Here is a 26,576-nt window from a genome sequence, read left to right on the forward strand (position 1 = left end):
AAGCCCAACTAACTATTTAGAAACAAGGAAGAAAGAAAATACAATTAAAATAGATTTATGCAACTGATTCCCAACATCTACTTACATCCACGTGATCTTACATTAACTTGTGTAGATACATGTAGAAAAGAAGTTTTCACACTCATCAGCTGATAGGAGAAAGTTTCTCTGTGCTCATTGAAAATCAGATTTTTAAAGGGTGGGGCCTAAGAGCATGCTTTGTGACATCAAAATAGATCAGGAAGTCAATCTTGGTGCAGTATGCGACTTATAAAAGTGTGATGTAGAAACCTGAAGCCACCAGTGCACAAACACTGAGAATGGACTTTACAGTGAAGGAGGAGACATTTTGTGTCCCAACAGTGAAACTACAACAGTAGATGACTTTTTAAGGATTTTTTTATCTGTAACTTATATTTGTTTTTTGTAGAAAAAACACATCAGACGAACATACATTTTCCAAGCAGAATATTTATAAATGTCGTATATATGTCTGGAGGGGCTCTTTAAACATGAAATATTGAGATAATGGTAATCATCATGACAGCCCTACAACATACCGTGTGTTTAAGACATGATTAAGGCACAATTGTTATTTACTGAATAACAGGTTGTTTACTGAATGTTACTTTCTTTGTGTTTTCCCGGTATTTCCCAGTCACCACAGCCTTCTTGGAAGGGCGCTGTGTCACAGGGAGGCAGTGTGCAGAAAAATTGTTTTGTGAATTGAAACACAGGCCCCCTCCCATCTCTCCCCCTTTGACTCTACAACACACACTCATAGTCAGTTGGGGTGAATCAAGGTCCCTGTGTAATGGGTAAACACAGTGGTCAGGCTAAGGTCACTCACCCAGCCTGCAGTAGTGTCCACTCTACATGAATCACCATAAAGGCAGAAAATCCACAGACTGATGGTAATGCACACTTTATTAAAAAATTATACTTTGCCGAATTTGGAATTATTATCTTTCTTCTGCCTTTGACTATCTTGTTTCTCTCCTCTATCCTCTGTTTACCTGCTGCCCACTCAGTGTCTTTCGCCCACCTACATTTTCACGAAGATCCTGGGCATGAAGCGCTCCCTCCTGGGGATCAATAACCTGCACTCACTGACCACGGCATATTTGCCCTCTGGACCCCAGAAAAGTGTGCCAGCACACACCAACGCTTCACACACTCACACTTGTAGAGTCTCTCTGCTCCTCGTCCCACCACTGACATCTGAGGGTAGTGAACGCAACCGAAGGATGGTCACGGTTTGGAAAGTGATGGCAGGTGGATTGCTCCTCACTCTCAGCCTCACTCTGCTGGGGTGGGGAGCTGAGGGACAGCAGAACAGACGGGAAAAGGTACGTTCATGTGCGATGCCACGATTATAATGCCTGGAATGAATAGTGCACTGCTGTGTGTGTGTGTTTTCTTAAAATGCTCCTATCAGGCTTTATCTGATAGTCTAAAGAGCATGTGTATCCACTGGTCAAGAATAAATAAAGGAACACATTTAAAAGGAGTGGGATCCCTAACATAAATTAAATAGCTAACATAAATCTAATTCCTTATATAGTTGCAAATATCTGTTTCAGAGCCTCTTTCACAACTTTAAAATGATTGTTTTTCCCTCTGTATATTTTATCCAGTAGAAGTCCTGTATAATATTCTATAAACCAGTAAACAAATATCATAAATCATCTCATACAAGCAATTCCAAAGCCAGATGAAGAGCGGTATCGCAGCATCTCCTAACAGTGATTTTAGATCAAGAACATTTTGAACAGAACAGATTGTGAGACAACCAGCTGTTTTTACCTGATTGAATTATTATTTTTTTCCCATTAAGTTTCATGATAGTCATTGTGTACAGATACACTGATGCCACATGGCTCTCTTGTCAATGACTCCACATTGATTTTTTACTTCATTACCACTTAAGAATTTGAGTGACCACACTTTATTAAACAGTAATTAAGTTGAATCAATAATTGAATAACATTCATCACTCGGTTTAATATGGCTTTAACCACTAACCAATCATCATATCTGACAAGGAAATACTAAAGCAATGAATGTGAACTGTGAACACAATAATGAGCTGAAGTTGTGTTTAATGAGAACCTTGTGAACACTGTGTCTTTCAGAAAGAAGTATCAGGCTCGACTAGCGTCTACCTCGGCCAGGAGAGAGACATCTGGAGGCCACTGATCCACACAACAGTCAACCTCAGTGAGATCAGAAGGTACGTCAGCAGCAGCAGACCAACTGCACCGCGAAGGCTTCACATCAACTGCTCAAAGAAAATCTAAGCTTTAGGAGGCAAAAAAAATGCATGTTTGAAAATGAACTCTGGGAAGAATGTGTAGAAGCAAGTAGAGGGTAGAGTTAGGAAACCCACTGGACGATTGTTGATCCTGAACCCCGTTATTTTCAGTAACTTAAATATTAAATAACCATTCATTATATTCTCCCTCTGTCAGTGGCATTGTTCTTTGTAAACCGTACGGATAATGATTAATATTTAAAAGGCAACCTGAGACACTTCTTTATCTACTATGGACCTGCATTCCCATGAACAACTATTCTCTTCTTTTTTTCTGTTTCTGCAGCATCAAGTCATCCTTTCAGTTCCGGACGTTTGACCCAGAAGGTGCAATTTTCTATGGAGACACCAAAAACGGGGAGGACTGGTTTGTGTTGTCCCTGAAAGAAGGCATCCCTCTGATGCAGATCAGCAAAGGGGACGTCCTCATCAGTGTGGCAGGCGGCCCCAAACTCAACGACGGAAAATGGCACACAGTGAGTTTCTGGTGTAGTTTGATTTAACCTGAAATAACACAGGACAAATTCTCAGTTTGTTTGAAGATTTAAGGCTAAATACTAGATTAAATGGACTTTCTTGCCACATATTAAATAATCATATAGTCTACTGGACATAGTGTGTCATAATACAAATTGGTGACCATGTGTTGCAACGCAGGAACTTTAAGTCTGAATTCTTCTTCTTGGTGCCACCAAGCTGGAGGTGAGCAACCAAGATAAGTTTGTGATTCTAGATGTGGACGGCTCCAACGGGCTGGCGGTGGGCATGCAGTCCAAACAGATGGATGAGGTCCTTTCAGGCAAACTCCGATTGGCTGTTGGTGGGATCCTGATCAGCAAGGAAAAGATGATTGTTCAGGTATAGTGTGTTCATCCACCCTGGCGATTCTCCTATCTGTCTGGTACCTTAGAATGAGACATTTTATCTACTGAGGGAGTGGGTCCATTTATATGTAGTCTGTTGAACTGCCATGTTTCTACAGTAGCCCACTTGCTCAAAATAGGGCCATTTGTGTTTTTTGCAATCTGCAACTTCACCACTAGATGCCACTGAATCCTACACACTGGTCCTTTAAAGCTCAGACAAAGCCAGTTTGTGGACCTTGAGTTGGGATTGGTTTTGCAAACTTTGGCAGCTGTGTTGATTTCTGCTTTATTGAGGCTTTTGTCAGGCTCTCTGCCTCTTTTGTTATGAGTGTAAAAAGCAGCTTTTGTTGTTAATTCTGAAGGACTAACACCAGAAACATTACTTCTCTGTAGCTGTTATAAAATTGATAATATATCACAATGCACTGTAGCTGCAGCTTTGTGCTGGACATGACTTAGTATCAACATGTGGTCAGCTGTCCTTGGAAGAAAAGCAGACATATTACCATAAAATGTGCCTATAAATTACAGTTTGATTTGTTTCGTAGGAGTAAAGTACTATAAGTGGCTTTTGGGGTGTTTGGGGTTGTTCAAGCACCCTGTAATGGGACTGTGACAATGTAAACTTAAGTTCATACCACTTAATGCATTGTTCCTTGCTACAGTTTGAGCCGCAGATGGACGGCTGTGTACGCGAAGGCAACTGGCTAAACCTCAGCGTCCCCTGGCAGACAGAGGTGGAGGAGCTCTGGCCCTGCTGTGACAGAGTGAAACCTGGCAGCTACTTCCCTGGCACTGGATTTGCCATTTTCAACACCTCAGGTGGGAACTTTGTGCTCGATTATACAAGATATGGGCAAGTGCTAACACTCCTGCATAGAATAACAAGCTTTCCAACAGGCCTGGATAATGCATTTTTTGTCTGACATCTTGGGTAGAAAATATTGTATTCATTAATTGAGTTATTGTTTTGTCCTCTGCAGTTTTCCCCATCGAGGCGGATCATGGGGTCAAGGTTGAATTCCAGGGGGATTTCAGTAAGATGGATGGGACCATTTTGAGCATCAGGGCTCCTGGGCAAGAACTGATGTTCGATTTAGTGGCCAGTAATAACAAAGAGGTATGCATGTAAATCAGACGTAAGTCAAACTAAATTTGCCTGTAATTCCTAGCATCTGTTTAAAACTGCTCATAGCACTGTAAGCGTGCCTTCAGAGCTTACATGAACATTTGTTTCTTCTTCTGTTTCTCTCTCTTGAATGTGCAGGAGGTCAGTCTCACTTTCGGTAAAGAAAAGCTCAGTATGAAATACACCGTCAAGAGACTGGTGATAACCTTTCAGACAGATTTACTGCAAGTGCTTCAAGATGAAGATGAATCAAAGACCACAACGTTATCTATCAATCCAACGAGCCACCCTGGTTATTTGACCACATGGAGAGAGGGTCGACTTGCCTTTGGAGGTCTCCTAGGTGAGATTAAAACAGCGCTGATGTGCAGTGTATCTTCAAATTGTCGGCACAGTCAGCTACAGTTTTTATATCTTCGAATTGAAGGTCCTATATTACTGTTGAGGAACAGGGATTTGATTTGCAGACAGAGTTTATAGAAAAACCACACAATAAAAAACATTCATAACATGGACAGCACACAAAACAAGCAGTTCCAATAAAATACATTCCCATACAGAGAAGCCACTGATTAGGCCAAACATGGAGCTTGCTGGAGTGCCATACAAGGTCATTCTTCCTCCTCTTTTTTACTTTTCATTCAGGTGAGGGTGAGGACAGCGTTGGCTCCAACTTCTTGACAGGCTGTCTGGAGAAGATTCAGATCCAAGGGAAGGATCTGGACCTGGACTTAGGCGTCAAACACAAGTCAATCTCCTCTCACAGCTGCCCTGTTGAAGCATGAAAGTATGCACATACAATACATGGACCAGACATTTGCAGTGCACACCTTTGGGTCCGAATGGCATAAAAAGTACAATATGTAAAGTTCAAAATTGTCTATAAAATGATAGAGACACATCTATAGAGCATAACAATACCCTAACATCCTTCTTATGAGGGTACAGATAGTCATTCTGTAGTTGAATGTGTTATTTGTACCAATTAACCTCTAAAATGTGGAGAATTTGAAATAAAATATGAGTATGTTGTGCAATAAATATCCCTCCCCTTAGCACCATTTGAACAGAAAATGCTGATTAATCTGAGAAATGTGAGTGATGTTGTGACCTTGGTACGTGTAACAGTATGTTTCTAAATAAAATATGATTCTCCCTATAATGGCTTTCCATGAATGTGAATTTTACTGCTATATTTAAGGCTAAATAAAAGCCGATAGTGCTTTGAGGAGATTAAAACACTCTGATTCAATAATAATGTTAGATACACTGAGTGTGGGGTGTGACTAAGATTTAAACACATGGATTTTGCTCCCTCTAGTGGATCGTTAAAGATAATGTCAGAGTCATACCATCCAACAATATCTGGACACTAAATTCATGTAGAATCACAAATCTGAGGTTCTTTTTTCCTCTTTATTAAATGTTCATAAAGTTGAAAGTATATTGCATGTGCCTGCGGGAGTCACCTTTTGAGTTGAATAAGTAGAAAAGGAAAAGAAAGAGAACAGTACAAAAGTACATTTCACGTTTTTTTTCTACGTTTTCACATCTGTAAGAGTTTGAGCAATGTTTGAGTGAGATATTCTTTTGTATTATTTAACTATGTAAATGTATTAATAATCAGGGTATAATCAGGGTATTATGTTACACACTGAATATATTTAAAGTTATGAAGAGAAATGATCAATAAAGAGATTTTTCATCTCTTTATTGTCTAGAATTCAGGCTTTATTTGAATAATTTAACTACACATTCATGGTAAACAAAACAGAACATACACAACATAATAACACAATGAAACCAGTGCACAATGCATAATGGTGAAGGCTCTTGCAATTAATATAAACAATTCAATTAAAAATAAATAAAAAGTGTAATTTTAGGCAGATTTTGCAAGAAGATTCAGTTCATTCTTCCACTTTGTAATTTGGGGCATTTATATCTATGAATAAAAGGTTTTAGACATTCAGTGGGAGCAACATTATCCAGACTGAAGACACAAATAAAAACAGATGTGAATCAGATAAAGGCCTAAAATAAAACAAATAAAAACATAGATGTGAATATAAAATAAAACAAATAAAAACATAGATGTGAATCAGATAAAGGCCTAAAATAAAACAAATAAAAACAGATGTGAATCAGATAAAGGCCTAAAATAAAACAAATAAAAACAGATAAAGGCCTAAAATAAAACATGAAAGCTAAAGCTATAATAAAATATATAAATAATAAAATACACACACACACACACAATATAGTAACATAAGTTGAATTTAGTGTTTAAATCACATTAAATACAGTTTTCATTATTTATAAACAAGTGTCATTTGATAACAGAAATGGGTGCGGTGCGGTTGCAGAAATCTGCCGGATGTCATAACGTTACTGTCGCAAAGCCCGACTGTCGTGAACACTGGCCGCCCACTGAAGATGGCGGCGGAGCTGCATCCGCGGAGCGGAAAGCTGATCGGCCTGTCCAACTCCAACCGAACCGCCCGGCGCAACCAGCCAGTGCAGGAGTTCAACCACGGCCTGGTGCTTAGTAAAGAGCCGCTGAGAGACCGGGATGTGTTCACCGTCCGCATTGACAAGAAGGTAAACAACCGCAGGCCCGCTGCTGCTCCTCCAGACCGGGCTGAGAGCAGCGGGAGTCCGGGAGCAGCGCCGGTGGGTCGGGCCGGTGGTCCGTCCGCAGTGAGGGGCTGCCCGGGGCGGCTCACGCTGCTTGACAGCGACCACGGTTGTCGCGGTAGTTGAGGGGCGAGTAGCTCAGACAGCCGGGGCTTTAACCCGGGGGGGGTTCATGAACTCATCACCGAGATAACGAGGACCGGCTCGCGTTGCCTTGGTACCGGCCGTTAACGTTAGCATGCTAACGAGCCGCTAGCAGCAGCAGGCGGTGGGAGCTCACGGTAGCTCACGGTAGCCGGGGTTAGCCTTTCTGGGAGGCGCTATGTGGGGCTCAGTCGTGTGTTGACAGGGTCTGAGGGGTCTGGGGGGGTCTGGGGGGTCTCGGGGGTCTCGGTGTTGTGTAGTGCACTGCAGGAGTCCAACTAACGTGGTGAACGTCGCTGTGGTTGGTTTGTGATGGCTAATGATACTGCAGTGCTCTCACAGTGTGAACAGACACACAGGAGCTCAGTTAGGATGTGTTATGTGTTACTACTGGGATTAATCTAAAGTGTAGAGCAGCACCAGTGTGACCACTAAAGCCTGTAACTCATTAATCACTGGAGTCTGGGAATATACACTCTTCCAGTCTCTTTCAGCTCATCATCAGTATCTGCTGTGTTTATCTCCATATTGATTCATCCAGATCCAGATGTGATGTGTCCTTGTTGTATCTGGAGACGGTGATTCATTTCTCCCCACTGTATAGGAGAGATCTCCCTCAGTGGGAATGTCTGTATGGTTTTAGGGGTTTATTTTAACGCCAGTAAAATCTCACCAAGTTACGGGTTGATCTCTCTTCGTACTTCTGATCTCATCACCTGAATTGTCTCTCAAGGTTGAAGGTGTATTTCCTAAAATATGTTATTGCCATGTGACTAGAAGATGAGTGGTAAGCGTGTGTTCAGCTCTGTTGTTTTGTTTTTTATATGAGGGTGTGATTAAAAGAACAAATTAAATTCTTCCATCCATAATATTCCTTTCGTTTCTGTAGCTTTAACACGACTGCTTATCTTCGGCTTGCGCTCTGTGACTCAGGTCTCCCTCGTATCATATCAAAGGCTGTGCAGTGTTTACATTTTGGCTGTTATCAGCGTAGGAGGAGTGCTTGTCTGTTGTAATGGCCTCTGCAGAGTGCAACCCTACTGGGTTTGTCAACAACATGGCAGCTCTGGAGCCTGTGCCAGTGCCAACTGGGCCACTTGCTCCCCCTCTGAATGACAGTGTCTTCGGCCAAGACACATAGTTATTGAGCAGATCTACCGTGATGAGACAAAAGCTGCACGTGAGCCGGTGAAGCTGAACATGTGGTTTAATAGCACCTACTGTATGTCAATGATTATCCATCCCTTATGGGGCTCTCAGCCTGATAAGAGCTCTCCTGCACTGCCTCATGCTCCGTCATGACATGCATTGCCTGTCTGAAAATCAATAGTTTTCCATCACAGCGCGCCCAGACTGGCATGACGGCCCAACCTCATCTACTAACAATCCACCAAGCTACAGTGGATGTTAGTAGATGAGTGCAGACAGTTTACCCAGAGTGGGACACTGTCAGTGGTTGAGGGTTTTGTATTTAAAAGCTGTGGTTGTAGAGGAAGTTTGTAAGGAAGATGTTGTGTGTTTATGAACTGGAAATGTTTAATTTAAATTGTAGATGTCTGTATCAGCTTAGTGTTTGTTACAACCAGTTAGAGCTGAAACAATAGGCTGATTTCATTGATAGTCATCAGTGACTGTGTTGATAGTAGATTCATTATTTTAGGTCATTTTTAAAGAATGAATATCAAACATCTCTAATTCCAGCTGTATGACAGTAAACTGAATATCTTTTGGTTTTGGATTGTTGGTCGGATGAAACAAGCTGTTTGAGGGGTTCTGAGAAATTGGGATAATTTCTGTTTTATAGACTAAACTATTATTGGATTAATAGAGAAAGAATTGCCAGATTGATTGATTGTTAAAAAATGTTTTTTTGCAGCCAATATTATCAATACGCTAATTGTATTATAATATTGTTTACAGTCTGTTCTAGCATTATGTTACTAATTAGGCTACAAAAATGAAGGTATCAGTAAAAGTTTTGTCAAAATCATTTCACTGTTTTAAACGTTAACTGCTGTTACAGTTTCAGTTTATTCTATAATGTAGTTTATTATTGTGAGACTTTAGTTCACCTCTCCCCTGTACACAACTGTCTCTGTGTGTGTGTGTGTGTGTGTGTGTGTGTGTGTGTGTGTGTGTGTGGTCTGTGAGAGGAGAAGCTTTTCCCTCTCTGCATAGTCGTAGCAGTCTCAGGCTCTGCTTTTGATGCAATTAATTTTTCATTTCTTTAGAAAGCTGTCTAGCGGTCCGACTCGGCATGTATGGTTGTATCCTGTAGTTATTGGTCTTTGAACAGAGAGAGAGAGAGAAAGAGACTCTGAGGCAGACACCCACAGGCTGGTTGTTACATAAGTGAATGAGCAAGGGAAGGAGATGTCTGTCTCCTCCACACAGCGACCCGGTCAGGCTGAGTTACTTCTAAATCTGTTAACCCAGATACTCAGGCTTTCGTAGCACACTGCCTTACATAGCACCTGCCACGCGGCTGAGGAGGACACCACGGGAACAGACAAAGGAGTGGAGGCAATGATTGCTGTTTTTTTTTTTTAAATGATTTTGATCTCTGAGGAAATTCTCTTTTGTTTTTCTCTTTGGCACGGAGGTGAGCTGCAGAAAAACCTCCCGAGAGCCAGCAGGACTTCAATGTTATGCTCAAGGTCACTTCATCAGGGTGGATTTCTGCCAGCTTACACTAGAGTCCTGTGGCGTGCCAGGGAAAAAAGGAAAGAGGAGATCGGTTGACGATTGATCCTAAAGCGTCGGAGTGCTTTTGATCTGATTCTGAAGGAACAAACTTCATTGCTTTTTGTTTGATGTCGTTCTGCGGGGGGCAGCAGGTGGAGTGCAGCGAGCCAGGAGATCACTCCACAGTGGGATGACGTGGGTTCATGCCCCTGTGTGTCGGAAAGAATCTGCTTGTACCTCTAAGCGGGACGCTGAATGTCCACCAGCTGCACCGACTCCGCTCTGTAGCTGACACTGCACTCTGTCATCCTCATCATGGAGGCAAAAAAAAAATAATAGAATTCACCCCTGGAGATCAATAAAGTATCACATTATCGTGAGCTTATGTTGAGTTTTGTGTTTCTGGGAAGAGATGGATATCGTGGGCTGCGTGTTACGCGATATGATTCCAATGTCATGCAAAGACGGAAAGGAGTTTTGCAGTAAAACATTTGTTTTTCACGTCTTGAGTCTTCAATGGAAGGCACGATCACGGAGGTGACGCCTGCTTGCTTAAATATTGTTTGCTTTGTATGCGAGGGGTTTATCACATCTGTGTCTTCATGAGAGTGCTCAATTATTGTTTCTGTCACTATACAGTGGAAAGAAGAAAACATGATGAAGGAAGTAGGAGCGTTAGCGACTGACAGCTGTCATCTGGAAACTCAAGTAGCTGGGGAATTATAATTGACTCCACTAAGATTTTTTTAGGCCTCAAATTCCAAAAAGTAGGAGAGGAAATCTGCACACTGGTTGAAAGCTTCCAAATCTTTATTCACAGGGAACTGTTTTGACCCTACAGGTCCAGTCCTCTCATTTCGTGGTCAACCGACCATCAACATTTGCAACAGGAAGTGTTGATGTGACGTGAGCGAGATGTATTACTTTCTTTTTTTTTTTCTTTAATCTGTTTTCCTGCATCAGGTCTAAATATAGCAGGGGATGTGCACTCTACTTCTTTTCTGCATCAGTATATTTTTAAACCTCTCATCATGGAAGTTGGATGCTGGTGCTACAGTCATGTGCGGTACATACCATTGGTTGGTTCTTGGAAGAGAGTATGTTTTATATATTTATATATTTTGCCATCACATAGCTTAGTCTGTTCCCTTTGTGTCACTGCGTGTTCACACTGTCCTGCTTTGTTTTCAAAGGAGCTCTCCCTGAGCTACGTTCTCCACTGACAGGACGACTAAAAATAACAAGATGGATCATACGACAAGGCACACTTTGTTTTCCATAGATATCTACCTGCAGTTTTTAGCGCAGTGCTTCACTCTTTTAACATCACAGCACACAGATGCTTCGACATGTCACACTGAGTAACAGCTACTGTTTTGTTACTACTTCTTCTCTCTGGATCTGTTACTGTAGTTTCCAGTGTCTCTAAATTTCATCAGCTTTCTAAAAATTCATATAACAATCAGTAAAGATTGTCAAATGTAAGAAATAAGATCAGACTCTGATAACATGATGTGTCATTATTTGTCATTCATTCACTCTTTCCGGTTTCCCCTCAGGTGAACTCGTGGAGCGGTTCCATTGAGATTGGTGTGACTGCACTTGACCCTGCCGGGCTGGACTTCCCCAGCAGCGCCACAGGCCTTAAGGGCGGCTCCTGGATCGTGTCGGGCTGCTCGGTGCTACGTGACGGCCGCTCGGTCCTGGAGGAGTACGGCCGCGACCTCGACCAGCTAGCCGAGGGCGACCGGGTGGGCATTCAGCGTAGCTCTCGCGGGGAGCTCCACCTCTGGGTCAACGGGCAGGACTGCGGTGCAGCCGCGAGTGGCTTGCCACCCAAACTCTGGGCAGTGGTGGACCTGTACGGCAAGTGCACTCAAGTGACAGTGGTGAGCTGCGAGCCGCCGCCGCCCTCCACGGAGAAAGAGACAATAGAGCGGGAGGCGGAGGAGGAGGAAGAAGATGAGGAGGAGGAGGAGGAGGAGGAGGAAGAAGAGGTGGTGGTGTGTGGGGTTCGGGAGGATGCAGGGATCACGGCACTGATGAATGTGGCAGCAATGAATGGAATGATGAATGGAGATGAAGGTAGGGGGACTTTTATCTGTATGGTTTGTTTATTTTCCTAACTGCATTCTGGGACTTGTCGTTTCACTTTTTCACTCTTCTCCCCGTCAGTGCCTGAGCTTAGCTGCAGTCACAGCAGACCAGACAAGTTCCCCAACAACCTGGAGCCTGACACGGGTAAGAAAACCCTCCTCAGATCAGTCGATGGGACGTAGTGCGATACGACCGGTATTGACACCTTCCTCTCTCTCTCTCTCTCTCTCTCTGTCTCTCTCTCTTCAGTTCTAACGGAGCACCAGCTCTTTGACGTGTTCAACAACGCAATAGTATCTTTTTATCGCTCTGAGGATGAGGGCGGAGGGGAAGACGGTGGAGGAACGGGAGGCGGCGGCGGAGGAGGAAACACAGGAACCGACTCCTCTTCCAGAAACGACAGGGGAAGCTGCAGCAGCAGCGGAGGAGGTGCTGTCAACAGCGACAGTGGTATAGGGACAACGGGAGGGAGTGGAGGAGGTGGAGGAGCTGGTGGAGACAGTGGAAATACTAATAACAGTCCCGCTGGTAACGGAGGGGTCGGGCCGGGGGTTGTGACAGGTGGGATGACCACCAACGATGCGCTGCTCTTCCACGAGAAATGTGGCACACTGATCAAACTGAGCAACAACAACAAGACGGCGGAGCGGAGGAGACCGCTGGACGAGTTCAATAACGGCGTGGTGATGACCAACCGGCCGCTCCGACACAACGAGATGTTTGAGGTGTTTACAATCACACGACTCACTGCTGGGATGTTTGTTAGTAACTGAATAATGGCGAGGCAGCGAAGGAGCCGCGTGATACTGAGATATCACTGTGTATGTGACCAATAACATAACAATGTATTTGAGAAATAGAGCTTCAAATGGTGATTCTTTATTAGCCTATTAGTAATTTTAATTAATACATTTTTAATTTAAAGTCATTTTTCATGCAAAAAGATGAAAGAGATTTCCTGCTTTCCTCTATTTCATTTCACATTAAATTAAATATCTTTGGGTTTTGGACTGACGGACTTTGAGAAACTTGGACGGTCTTTCTCACCATTTTCTGACATTTTATAGACCAAACATTCAATCTTAATCTACAAAATACTATGCAGATTAATAAGTAAATAAAATAATCATTAGTTGAATCCTTAACTGATTAATAGTCGTAGGAATTTTAGTTCCCAGAGTGGGAATGCAACATCTTCACATTTCTTGCTTTTTGGATGGAAAGATGTATAAACAAAGAAAAGTAGCAAATTCTCACATTTTGAGGAGGTGGATCCAGTAAATGTTTTACATATGTGCTTGATAAATGACTTATCAAACATTTCAGTCCATTGATTAACTGCTTCACAGCCGTTTAAGAACTGCCAGAGGATCATTACAAAGAATAAATATTTGAAAAGAGTTGCTCGTAATGTCAATATGATGAGAATCAAAAATGAGCTTACTTAATGCCCGGAGGTCCGGTGATATTCTCCACTCAGGCACAGCAGAGAAGATCTCTTTATTATAGCTGATGAATAATCAAAAAGAATTGTTAGAAATATTTAAACGCATTTCTGTTACACTTTCAGATCCGCATTGATAAGCTAGTGGACAAGTGGTCAGGCTCAATAGAGATTGGTGTGACCACACACAATCCCAACAACCTGGACTATCCTGCAACTATGACCAATCTGCGCTCAGGTAACACACACACACACACACACACACACACCACACACACACACACACACACACACACACACACACACACACAGACGTATAGAAACTGTATTAAACAAAACATTCAGTGTTCAGTGTGAATGATTATTCTGGCTGTTTGTATCAGGTACAATCATGATGAGTGGCTGCGGGATACTGACCAACGGGAAAGGAACTCGCAGGGAATACTGTGAATTCAGCCTCGATGAACTTCAGGTTTGTGATCTCTCACACACACACACACACACCACACGCACACACACACACACACTTCTTTCTGCCACCTGTCATGCAAGTGTGTCTGCTTTTTATAATCTCCATCCACTCCTCTCATCCACGTTCAGGAGGGAGATCACATTGGGTTGATGCGCAAAGCCAGTGGAGCGCTCCATTTCTACATCAATGGCATCGACCAAGGTGAGACCCTCCTTCATGAGGCCCCCTGCTGGGGGAGGGCGGGAAGTAGGTGGTCGCTGTGATATGATGGTGATTGTTATAAATGAGTGATTAAGAAACACCCCAACCAATCAGCTGCTTAAAGACTATCCGCAATGTCAGCAACAATATAAAGATGTGACTGAAGATCTAATATTTATAATCAATACTTACAAACACAAGTTAGACATAACTGTAACTGAGAATGTGTAATTAAACTCCCAACCACTTGGTGTCATTCCCCAGGTGTTGCGGCAGCCCAGACCCCCGGCGTGGTCTACGGCGTGGTCGACCTCTACGGCATGGCTGTCAAAGTGACCATAGTCCACAACCACAACCACAGTGACCGCCTCAGACGCAACAACGCCATCATGAGGGCTCTATCTCCCGATGTCGGCCGGCCCAGGCCATCTCTCTCCCTCACACCAGACACAGAGGGGCCTGACCGGCTGCTCTTCCACACCAACTGTGGCCAGAAGGCCGCCATCATCAGTGACGGAAGGACAGCTCTGCGGCCACAGTGAGTCCACCTCCCACCTCACACCTGATTTTATTACAGCTGTTCTTTTTACAGATTTTTAGGTTGGTATCATTGAATTTAATGTTTTTATGTTAAGTAAAAAAAATGAATTTAACTGAACATTTCTATGTGTGGAAAGTCATAAATTATCTTGATTGTGCTCAAGTTTTAAAAGATTAAATACTTAAAGTCTTCAGCTTTTCAGGCGTTTGATCTTATTATTCAATTAGTATTTTCATAAGTCTGGCAAAATACCTGCGTTTGCACTGGAGCATGGATAGAAACTGTCTACATGCAGCACTTTAAACATAAAACATGGACACACTCATAAGTTTACACCACTGCTTCCACAGTGCGACTGATGACTTCAACCATGGCGTGGTCCTGAGCAGCCGGCCACTGCGCTCCAACGAGGTGTTCCAGGTTCGCATCGACAAGATGGTGGACAAGTGGGCGGGCTCCATCGAAATCGGAGTCACAACGCACAACCCTGCATACCTGCAGCTGCCCTCCACCATGACCAACCTGCGCTCAGGTAAAGGACAATAAATCTGCTGAGTGGAGATTTCTTTCAGTCTCAGTCCTTTCTGATGACCAATAAATTATGTAATGATGAACAAAACCTTTGCTGCTGTTGTTTTCCAGGGACGTGGATGATGACAGGGAATGGTGTAATGCACAATGGAACAACAATACTGGACGAGTACGGACACAACCTGGACCGACTCAAGGTGAGTGAGATTTGTCTTTTATTACTCAGCTGACAGTCACCCTCCGTCCTCCGTCCTCCGTCCTCCTCCCACAACGCTGCTGACCTTTTCCTTTCTAGTAAGTTGTTTTTTTAACGCTTATATTTCCTCTTGCAGGCTGGTGACACAGTAGGCGTCGTGCGGAAAGAAGATGGCAGCCTCCACTTTTTTGTAAACGGTGTGGCTCAGGGCCCGGCAGCCTGGAATGTCCCTCCCAGTGTCTATGCTGTGGTTGACCTCTACGGCCAGGCTGCTCAGGCCACCATCATGGACGACATGGGTGAGAGAGGGAGGAAGCTCCGTTTTAAACAGTTTGGATGCTAAAAATAAAGATTTTACTTCTAACTATTTCCTCTCTTTCTGTTAGTGGACCTCCCTCCTCTCCCAGAGGACAGCTCAGAAGGCCCCACGGCCATGTCCCCCGGCAGCCCCTGCTCGGTAGGCGGGGCCAGCACAACCAACGACCTGCGTTTCCACCAGCTACACGGCACCAACGCCGTCATCACCAATGGGGGGCGCACCGCCCTGCGTCAGAACTGCCGCAGCGAGTTCAACGACGCTATTGTCATTTCCAACAGGTGATGAAACTAATTATGAACACCTGTTAGTGGTTCATATCCATCTATGGATCACACACATTAAAGACAGTAAGCACACACAGTGAAAAGCACAAGCTTGGGAGGAACACACCTTAACAGCTGGTGTAAATCTTACCTGACACACATCAGCTTCTACATCAGTTCTGCCATCTGTGCTTCAGTTTAAACTTCAGTTACCTGCAGACGGCCACAGAAAGTAAGAAAGCAATCTGAGTTTTCTGTTAATTAAAGTTTATGTGGGACAGATTGACAACAACTCAGCAGAGTGCCAAGAATATTAAGAGTTTAATCATGAAAGTGTCTTTAGACATTCTTGAGCACTATACTGAGTAATTAGGACACATTCAAGGTTTTAGTTGAAGCCATCCACAACTAATCAGGGTTATTAGTAATGTGGTTAAACAGCCAGATGAAACAGATGAAAAAGGAACTTAATCTGGTTTGAACTTGTTCCCTCCTTGTAGGTGCCTTCGAGATGGAGAGTTGTTTGAAATCATTATTCAGAAGATGGTGGACCGCTGGTCGGGTTCAATAGAAGCAGGTGAGGTGTTTCTATTGTGTCCACTAGGACTCCAGCTGCTTGTGTTTTCTGTGTTACCAAACATTTGTATCTATAAAGCATTTTAGACATTATATTTAAACCTTTTATTCTCCCCTCTCTGTGTGCCCAGGAGTGACAGCCATCAGGCCAGACGAACTCGAGTTTCCGAACACTATGACCGATATTGACTATGACACCTGGATGCTCAGGTAGAACACTGTGAATATGAAGACTCAAAAGATGTAGAACTGTATAAAAGAAACTCCAAAACTCTGATACAGAAATAAACTTTCTGTATCAGTGAGCTACATAAAAAAAGGAATGTATTACAAAACGGACACATATAGTTTAAATCATCAATTAAAAACCTTTTTTTCTTCCTTCTCCTGCAGTGGAACAGCCATCATGCAGGATGGCAACACGATGCGCAACAACTACGGTTGTGACCTGGACTCTCTGACCACAGGGTCACGGATTGGCATGATGCGCTCAGCCAGCGGTGACCTCCATTATTACATCAACGGCGTAGACCAAGGTGTCGCCTGCTCGGGCCTGCCACCAGGTAAAAGAGTAGTTAATAGAAATCATAATTAGATACGGCTGAAATACCACTGTCTTGAGTTAGAAATTTAATTTGATGACCCAGTGCTCCATGTCTTTCTCTCTCTCGCTGGCTCTCGCTCTCTCTCAGAGGTGTACGCTGTGATCGACCTGTATGGTCAGTGTGTTCAGGTGTCCATCACCAGCTCCTCAGGCCCGCTTGACAACAGCCTCTGTACCAGCAACATTACTGAGAAGAGCTTCCCCATCCACTCACCAGGTACACATCAGGGACCCAACTCAGGTCTGGAAAGCCATGAAAAGCATTAAAGGACCAGTGTGTAGGCTTTAGTGGCATCTAGCGGTGTTATTGCAGATCGCAACTCCCTCATTTCACTCACTCTTTCTAAGAATGAAGGAGAAACTACTGCAGCCGTTCTGGACTACAGTAGAATCATGGCAGACTGTGTGGAAAGTGACCCGCAGTGTCTGTAGATATAAAAGGCTCCTTTATGGTAACGAAAACGCATAGTTATGAATATTATATTCAATTTCTGCCAGAAGATCCTCCTAAATGTTACACACTGGAACTTTAAAGAAAATAAAGTCAGATTTTTTGGGAAATTTTGTGAATGTTTAGTGAGATAATTTCTTTTATATAGTTGGTTTTCTTTTTTTTTTTCTTCCATTCAGTTGTATTGAATTCTACAAATGGAAAGTAAAGCTAAAGAGTAGAAGAAAGGGAGTAAAAGATGAGATATATTACATATCAATTGCACTCAAAGTCTCATCTCCATATGTCCACTGTCTGTGTGTGTGTGTGTGTGTGTGTGTGTGTGTGTGTGTGTGTGTGTGTGTGTGTGTCGGCGTGCGTGTGTAGTAGCAGGCGTTGCCCACCGGCTCCACAGTAAACATGGTAAGAACGTGGTGCTGCTCGGTGAGGGCTGCCAGGCCGTCCGAGTAGGAGGTTACGCTCACGGCATCGTGTTCAGTGTGAAGGAGCTGAAAGCAGACGAGCTGTTTGAGGTAAAGTAGGGCTGAAAATAAACCTGATACTGATTGTTGTTGCTTTTAAAATAATCTGCACATTAACCTCCTAAATGCTGCTGTCTGCGTATATGGAAAAAAAATGTTTTCTCTCTTTCCTGATTCCTGTCTGCCCTCTGCAGGTGAGGATTGATGAAGTGGATGAGCAGTGGTGCGGTTCCCTGCATATCGGTCTGACCACGCTCGCACCCCCGGAGCTGCCGTCATGCCCGCTGTCAGGTCTCTCCCCCTCCCTCCCGCAGCTCCGCACCAAGGTCACCTGGCTGCTCTGCGGCTCTGAGGTCCGTCGCAACGGTGTGCTGCAGCGCCAGAACTACTGCTGCTCACTGGACCGGCTGACGGTAAGCTCGCACCTCCCTGCTCTGTGAGGAAAATCACTTCACACTGATTTTGGCAGCCCTTCGTGGACACTGTTAGATTTACAGTCCGTTCAGAATGAGTTAGAGGTCATATCAAAGACCTTTACACCCTCAATAATGTTGTCTTCTGTCTCAGATTCATTGATGGAGCCCCTCTGGCTGCTTCAAAGCCCTGATTAAAGACTAAAGACGTTATCACAGCTTTGAGATTGTCGCAATCTGCCAGAGAAGCTTAACAGAAATCTGTATTGATCAGTATCTCACATCAAAAATATCACATCTTTTTATGTAATCTCTCTTATTCTCTAACCATACTTTAATTCTTCTCCTTTTATCTTTTTGACTTTGTTATCATTTAGAACTGTTATCACTTGAGCACCTTAAAAGCTGCAGGGCAATAAAGAGAAGCACTAGCAGCAGTGGGATCAGATAATATTTAACAGTTCACAGGGAGAAATGTGGTAGTTTAACACAAAACTATTATTTAATATTGACCTTAAGGCAACAGAGGCCTTGGACACACAGACCTGAATCCTGAAGATGATTACTGTCATCCATCAAGTTCAATGATTTAAATATTCTTTTTGTTCTACTACAGGTGATGGATGATACTCTGTGGTTGCCAGATATTTGCATAAAGTCAATTAAACACAATTAAATCAGTAACAGGTTATTAATTCTGTCAATAGATATTGTGCTCATTATTGATTGATCTTCACTGAATATGACTGTTGTTTAGGTTGGGAACCGTGTGGGTGTGAAGAGGTGCAGTGACGACACCATGCACATCTTCATCGATGGAGAAGACATGGGACCTGCAGCGACTGCAGTAGCCAAGGTACACACACACATACACGCACACACATACACGCGCACACAGCCTCTCAGCCCCACGCCACCATTCACCACCTCTCTCTGGCTCCTCGCAGAATGTGTATGCAGTGTTGGACCTGTACGGGCGGATAACCGCGGTGTCCATCGTGAGCTCTTCGCTAATGGAGGACATGGAAAGCATCAAGGCGCCCTCGCTGTCCTCGGACAGCTGCAGCGAAGGAGAGGAGGACAGCACCCCCGTCAGAGAGGTAGGAGCCTAAAGAGACGAGGGCACCGGCACGTTAAAAGAGCCTGCGACTCAGACTCGTCACGTCACCTCTTGTCACCTCCAGGTCGAGACTGAGCCGTGCGCGCTGGTGCCCACCATCATGGCGTTCCTGGAGAACCACGGCAAAAACATCCAGCTGTCCAATCAGAACCTGACGGCTGCCAGAGTATCCAGCTACAACCAGGGCCTGCTGGTCACCGCCCAGCCGCTCGCTCGCCAGCAGCTGTTCCAGGTAACTTTACCGTACGGTTTGGTGTCTGTGTGGTACGAGGGGCTCAGTTCCTTCATCGGAATAACTTGAGTTTGAAATAAAAAGCTTTACATAATGCTCCATGTTAAATAAAAAGGGTAAAAACTAGATAGTAAACTATATTTTCATACCACTGAGATCTATTTAACTTAGATTGCATCAGTTAATTAGCTTAATTAAGTTTTATAACTAAACTGTGTATGATGAATTCTTAGATTTACCTTGATAGCAATACATGTAAAAATACCTTTTTTATATATCAGTGTATGTGTATTTCCTTTTGTCCTTGTTTGCCCTGTTTTATAATATTACCAGGAATTTGTTGTAAATAAATATTTGTGTTAAATTATATTTGTGATACATATTATTACATTATCATTATCAGCTGTCTTCAGTTTGTTCCATTATCATGCAGTGTGAAACCTGTGATAATGGTATAACTTTACACTGTGTAGAGCATACAGCACCTTTTATCCTTAGACCCTCAATTTGGAAGCAGAAAAAGTTCCAAAAAGAAAATCTTAAACAAGAAAAGAAGGTAGATAAGAAGTAATAGTAGTGTTAAAGAGGACGTCACACAAACCTAAATTCAGCAGCATAATAAAAAAACGTAAAATGAAATCTACCAAATACAAAGACGTTATTTAAGCTGCGACTGCTCCAGTCTGTCAACATCCTCTCTTTGCTCACCAGTTTCAGATCGACCGTCTGAACCCGTCGTGGACGTCGTCGCTGTCGTTAGGCGTGATAGGTCACTCCCCCGACCGGCTCAACTTCCCCTCCACAGCGTGTTGTCTCAAACGCTCTGCCTGGCTGCTGCAGAGAGACTCCGTCTTCCACAACTCCCTAAAGGTACACGCACACCTAAACACACAAAATCTGTCTGCCGTGTTTGTCTATTGATTTTCGTCTCACAAGACAAACTGAGTGTGTTCACGCTCACATCGGCCTCGTTGCCTGATTGATTGATCGTCTCTCATTTTTGTCTCCCTCGCTTCCTGCTCCCCTTCTTTCACCATCGTCTCTCCTCTCTCTTCCCTCCAACGACACTGCTTTCTCCTCAGATATGTGAGAACTATGGTCCTAACCTGGACACTTGTCCGGAGGGGACGGTGTTGGGTCTGCTGGTGGACGCCAACAGTTGTCTCCACCTCTACGTCAACGGCATGGACCAGGGTGTGGCGGCGCAGGACATTCCTTCGCCCTGCTACTTGTTCATTGACCTCTACGGCCAGTGTGAACAGGTCAGTGCTACAGACACATACGTACTCCACCTCAGTCAGCTGGCCTCGTACTGTATGAGGGCCATGAGTCAATTAAGTGTTTACCTTGAACAAAATCCTGTTTATTGTGTTATATAAATCTTAATTACAAAACTCCTTTTATTAACTTTATCTAAAATGTCCCTATTCACTGTCGCCTCAACGTCAGGGTCTTGATAAGCTGTTTTAGATTTGGTTTTTATTGCTGTTGTTGTTGCTTTATTTATTTATTTTGAATACATTTTATTGAACAGGTAACAACCAGTTAAATCATTGTGTGTATACACAGCTTGAGTCCATAGTCACAAGTTATGCTAGAGGTAGACTAAATTAAAAAAGTAATAGATAGATAAATATTGTGTAAATCTTACAATAGTTACACATTTTAAAAGCTTTTTTTGTTTGTACATTCAGATAAAGAGGGAATGTATTTAAGTTTTTCCTTAACAATTTATATTTGTGAATATATAATTTGGTCAAAATAATAAGAAAATTAATCAATTCTGCTTTTTAATATTTACTTGAATAAGAACAAGTCTTAATTGTCATTAGACTCACCAACAGTGATCAACAGGAGAGATTTTGTTTTATAAATCGATTAATTGTTACGTCTGTGAAACGTCAAAAACAGGAAAACATCTTTCTTCTTATATCTGACCAACAGTCCAGAACTCAAAAATACCCAATAAAATAAAGCAGAATAATGTTGCCATTACAATTACCATCACTTCACACACATCCACTGTCAATTAAAAATTATTTCAGCACTGCATCACTATGAACCAAATCCTAAGATATGCTAATGAATGTTGTCTCATCATGGCAGGTTACTATAGTAACAAACAATGTGCCAGCTGTGGGCGGAGAGAGTGGTGAGACCCGTTGTCAGGGCGACATGGAGAAGGCAGACATGGTTGACGGTAAGAACCTCGATGGTTACTGTTCATCTCTTCTTTTAGCTTCTGTTCAGTGTTTGAAGTTTTACCTGTTCACCTGTCGCCGTGTTTTTACAGGAATCAAAGAGAGTGTGTGCTGGACGCCCCCTCCAGAGGTCAACCCCAACAAGACCTGCGAGTACCAGGCGCTGTGCTCACGCTTCAAGGACCTGCTTACGTTACCAGGTGAGTTTTATTCCAGCCTCCCCACCACGATCTCTCTCTCTCTCTAATCTAAAATCACCTTACAACTGTGATCTCTGTCTTCTCCACCGCCGTCTGTAAGATGGCTATTTCAACGAAGACGCAAAGTACAACCTGTGCTACTGTGAGTCCTGCCACAAGCTTCGGGGTGACGAGGCTTATTACAAGAGAGGAGAGCCGCCCCGGGACTACGCCCTGCCCTTCGGATGGTGCCGCTTCGCCCTCAGGTGAGAGGACAAACTCTCAGATACACTTTAGAGCAGTACGTTGCTCTAACTGAGGTCACTGTGAACGTTTATTAAAATGACTGAATACACCTTTAATTTTAATTATAGATGACGCTAGGAGAGAATAACATAAGTTGTGTAGTAACTCTTAGTTGTAAAAGTCTTTTCATGTTTTACTTCCCAAAATGCAAAGCTGATTTATTTATGCTTACAATAATATTAAACTAAAGAAAGAAGAATGTGTGTCTATAAATGCACGTATCCTCTATGTGCAGGATCAAACCCCACTGTGAGGTTTCTAACGCACTGAAGAAGTGGCACATCGCGTACCACGGCACCAGTGTAGGAGCCCTGCGACGCACGCTGGACCACAGCCAGCTGCTGCCAGGTAGGAGAATCACTCATTCATCTTAGTTATGACCACAGCCGTCTTGAGAAACCTCAAAGTTTTGATCCACTGAAATTCTCACCAGAAGCAGAAGAGAGAGCTTCTAAAACAAAATACCTGAACTGTGAATGTAATTTCGTTGTCGCAGGGACGTCGTCCATCTTCTCGGTGTCCCCGGTGAAGGCAGAGGGTCCTAATGGCTACAGTGAGCCAGATGAGAACAGCGCCCCCGGGAGGGAGGTTCCCAGAGTGAGGCTCTCTCCCACTATGCGCTACTCCGGCATGGAGATCTTTGCCCCCAAAGTGCAGTAAGTCCACCTGGTTCACAAAATCACTACACCTGTTTTTATTTTAGCCTTTATATCGGAGAGCTGACAGTAAAAGGCATTTTACTGACTCTGCTTCTCCCCTTGCAGATTTCAGGACCCCCGTTCTCACCGCTGCCACCAGGCTCAGGTGGGCTTCCAGGTGTGCGTGCGTCCTGGCTCCTACAAGGTGGGACCTCAGACGCTCAACCACAGCGAGCCCCTGGACCCTCGCTTCAGCAACTCAGAGATCGAGTGGATCACCAAGGAGCAGGGCGGCACGCTCCTCTACGGACTGCTCATCCGGGTCGAGTGAAAAAAGGGAGCGACGAGGGAGGCAATCGGGTGGAAGTGGGGGGAGGGTCCACGTGGGCCACTCCTCGTACTTTTAAAAAACTGACAACCAAATCCAACCCCTGCCTTGAGCGAGAGACTCCTCTGGAATCCAGCTGTTCCTACTGTGGATTGTTGACAATTCAGCATTATAGATTTGTTTTGTTTATTTTGTTGTTTTTTGTTCTTTTTTTGGTTGTTTGCTCTTGGACTCTTTTAATGGCCGGGGGCTACGGCGGTTTCAAAGAAGAACAGACACTGCCTGCACTTTATGTTTCGGACACTCGTGGGCGATTTTTAAAACTAACTTCTCATCGTCACGACACCTTAGTTCATTTGCTACAGTTGTTGTTTTTTTGTTTGTTTTTTGCCACGTTTTTTGTTCTCATTCTTCCCGACATACTTGCACCCTCACAAACAGCTTATATTTTCTTTATTTTGCACTTATTTTAACACTTAATCATCTCCGCTCTGGTCAGTGTTTTATTTTGGGAGGAGCTTGTCCCCTGCCAACCTGCACGTTAACCGACTGTCACCTAAAAAAAAAAGACGAGAGAGACGTGGGTCAAAAAAAGAAAAAAAAAACAACAACAAAAAAAAAGTGACGTTTTCAAAAAATGTTTAAAAAAAAACAGAAAGACACTTGAATCTGAGAATGAACCCAAGAGTGTCTTGTGATTGTGACTTCTTTAGGGAGAAGATTTTAAAACTGGAGGAAGAAAAAAATGTTTACACATGTACCACTGTATGTTGCTGTCCTCTTCGTGTCTCCACGTTAGCAGTCTGGCTACTTTATCAGTCCTGTTTGCATTTCTGTTCTTGGCCCTGGCGTCACGTCTGAAAACATTCACAGGCTTTGCACTGTGGAGGGAAACTGGAAGGTTTTACAGAAAAATGGACCTCTGGAAAACAACAAAAAAAAACAACCTCCTGCACCTGTTGGGAAGCTAAACATTGTGTATTGGGTAATGGACGGTAACTTCTGCTCCAGCCTTACAGCTTGTATGTTACAACTGAGAGGATCCATCATGAGATATTTAAATATATATATTTACTTGTAGACTTGATAGGTTTTCATACAGGAACAGGGGGGAAAAAAGGAGAAGCTTTACATTTTGGGAAATTTGCTTTTTTTTAACCCGGACCTAAAGTTAACGCCGATCTCCTGAAGCTACTGCCAGCAGCTCGCTTACGTAGCTTAGCATGAAGACTGGAAACATGGAGAAAGCAGCAGATCACCTATCACCCTATCAGCACCTCTACAGCTCACTTATTATGAAACATGTTGTATCTCGTTTGTTTAATGCGTACAAAATCTAAATTGTAGTAAAGTTCGCCCTTTTATGAGGAGGGGGGGTATTTCTTGGCTAGGACCAGTTGCTAGGCAGCCAGTGGAGAGACACTGATGGTTGTCTGGCAACCAAGAAGTAGTTCCGGCCAAGAAAACGTTGGTAGTGGATTCGTTCGTAGTTTTTACAGTTTTTATTGTACAGATTAAACTAAGGAGATATAAGCTTCAGAGGTGTTACACTGTGAAAACCTGATGAGTTAATTTAACTCAATTGTTGAAACTGATTAATATTGAATATTTTAATTAACACTAACTCAGTTTTGTGAGTTATAAACATTCTTGATTAAGCAGCTTTTATTAGAGATTTTAGTTGACTGACTTTTTAATCTTTACTTGTACTGTGAAAACAAAACCCGTTGTAAAAAGTACTTTATCAAAAATGTTTCACTTACAAAACTAAGTTAGTCTCACTTAACATTTCCAGTAAAAAGCTGCTTAATGAAGAATGTTTTTAACTTACAAAATCAAGTTAGTGTTACTTAAAATAACTTAGTTTCCTGGCTGTGTTATGTTAGCATACAGCTATGGATCAGTGGGATCAGTCTCATCCAGCAAACTCAGCAAGAAAGCGAATTTCCCAAACTTGACTTTTATTTTTGTGGTTAAATGGACTGAAGCCAAAATGTTTAAGTGGTTTTCCAGATCACTCCCGCTGTCTTGCACCCCTCCCCTCCCTCCATCGTTTACTCTGATCTATCCACCCATCATGTCTGACCATGTTTACCTGGCAGGACCTCCAGAGCCAACACCGAGGAGATTCGAGGTCAGCAGGAGGACGAGTCGCCTGCATCCCCCCCACCCGACCTACGCTGGTGTTTACATGCGAATGTTATTAATTAGGGCTCTTTTATTTCAAATAACATCGATTTACATTTGTCAAATGTTTATACAAGGGTTTTATTTAATCCAAAACATCTGCCTAATGGTTGATTGTATGTGAACAGCTTTCCAAAGCGTATCTTTTGTTTTCTTTTTCACCGTTCTCGATCCTGTTGCCAATTTGATGAACCTGCTACAGAACATGAAACCCCAACATTTTCCAAGGCACAGTTTTAATGAGTCAAACTCAAAAAGTATAATTAAAAGAAGCTCAGTCACCTTCTAAGAGCAGCTGTGATCTGACTGATGGAAGATCTACGGGGTTTGGCAAAGGAAAAACTTCCAATCAAAAATGTGAAAAATATTATTATTATATGGGTTATTTATGGCCCAGTGCTGCTTTGTACAATTTAATTTGTATTGTTTTTGTTTTTTTGTTTTCTGTATGTTGCGTTGTACAGGCTGTTACATAACAAATCATATCTTCCTGATTTATAAAAAATAAAAATAAACTGACAGACAGTATGCACAGAAGGATGGTTAATGTTTGTTTGTTCGGCCTGTTAAAAACAAAAAGATGTCATGAAGAAAAGACAAAATCTACGGGTGCTTTTGGTTCCTTTTTTTCAAATTTTATTTAGAGTAGGAAAAAAAGTCTGGTCACTGACATGTTATTGCAGTGTTGCATACTTACTCAATCACACCTTTTCCAAAATGCTGTAGACTAATTACTCATTAAGGCCAATAGTGGGTTTTTTCTCATAGCTTTTTACAGAAATAGTGGCTGCTTCGGGGGCAGCTCTGTCCTGCCATTAAAGAACAGACACACATGATGAAATTTAAAAAAACGCAGAGACTCAGCCAAGAGTTCAACAACTAAAAATAGTTTGCTGTCCCACAAACATAAATAATGATGCCATAAAGTACAATAATGTACCGCTGACAGACAGTGATCTGCTGTATGATCCTGTTTGGTTGCATAGTCGGTTATGTTTTACTAATCAGCTTTAAAAGAGTCATTTCTGCACCAGCTGTCAC

The 26,576-nt window shown here is 42.9% G+C and overlaps 2 protein-coding genes across 6 annotated transcripts; both read left to right on the forward strand.

The window, feature by feature from the left end:
• Nucleotides 1–765: 765 nt before the first annotated feature.
• On the forward strand, nt 766–5,471 carry shbg (sex hormone-binding globulin). 2 transcript variants are annotated; one of them, XM_051429074.1, is made up of 9 exons: nt 766–914; nt 1,032–1,349; nt 2,136–2,233; nt 2,601–2,790; nt 3,011–3,172; nt 3,846–4,002; nt 4,164–4,300; nt 4,448–4,652; nt 4,955–5,471. In XM_051429074.1, the coding sequence occupies exons 1-9, from the start codon at nt 912–914 to the stop codon at nt 5,092–5,094; spliced, it is 1,410 nt and encodes a 469-aa protein (XP_051285034.1). In that variant the 5' UTR covers nt 766–911; the 3' UTR covers nt 5,095–5,471. The 2 variants fall into 2 exon arrangements, with proteins under 2 accessions (XP_051285034.1, XP_051285035.1); XM_051429075.1 differs by lacking the exon at nt 766–914 and having other exon boundaries at nt 1,025–1,349.
• Nucleotides 5,472–6,718: 1,247 nt separating this feature from the next.
• neurl4 (neuralized E3 ubiquitin protein ligase 4) lies at nt 6,719–26,072 on the forward strand. Of its 4 annotated transcripts, none has more exons than XM_051429069.1 (29): nt 6,719–6,910; nt 11,335–11,860; nt 11,951–12,016; nt 12,122–12,597; nt 13,443–13,554; nt 13,700–13,788; nt 13,917–13,989; nt 14,254–14,527; nt 14,881–15,062; nt 15,173–15,258; nt 15,394–15,556; nt 15,644–15,854; nt 16,340–16,416; nt 16,547–16,625; nt 16,809–16,978; nt 17,108–17,236; nt 17,837–17,982; nt 18,126–18,344; nt 19,102–19,200; nt 19,292–19,444; nt 19,529–19,696; nt 20,408–20,566; nt 20,779–20,958; nt 21,803–21,896; nt 21,990–22,097; nt 22,198–22,342; nt 22,618–22,730; nt 22,879–23,038; nt 23,147–26,072. In XM_051429069.1, exons 1-29 carry the CDS (start codon nt 6,746–6,748, stop codon nt 23,349–23,351), a joined length of 4,827 nt encoding a protein of 1,608 aa, XP_051285029.1. In that variant the 5' UTR covers nt 6,719–6,745; the 3' UTR covers nt 23,352–26,072. The 4 variants fall into 4 exon arrangements, with proteins under 4 accessions (XP_051285029.1, XP_051285025.1, XP_051285026.1 ...); XM_051429065.1 differs by having other exon boundaries at nt 6,735–6,910; nt 17,108–17,260; XM_051429066.1 differs by having other exon boundaries at nt 6,735–6,910; nt 17,108–17,260; nt 17,840–17,982.
• Nucleotides 26,073–26,576: the final 504 nt, after the last annotated feature.

Source organism: Dicentrarchus labrax, unplaced genomic scaffold (genome assembly GCF_905237075.1).
Source record: "Dicentrarchus labrax unplaced genomic scaffold, dlabrax2021, whole genome shotgun sequence".
NCBI classification, from domain to species: domain Eukaryota; kingdom Metazoa; phylum Chordata; class Actinopteri; family Moronidae; genus Dicentrarchus; species Dicentrarchus labrax.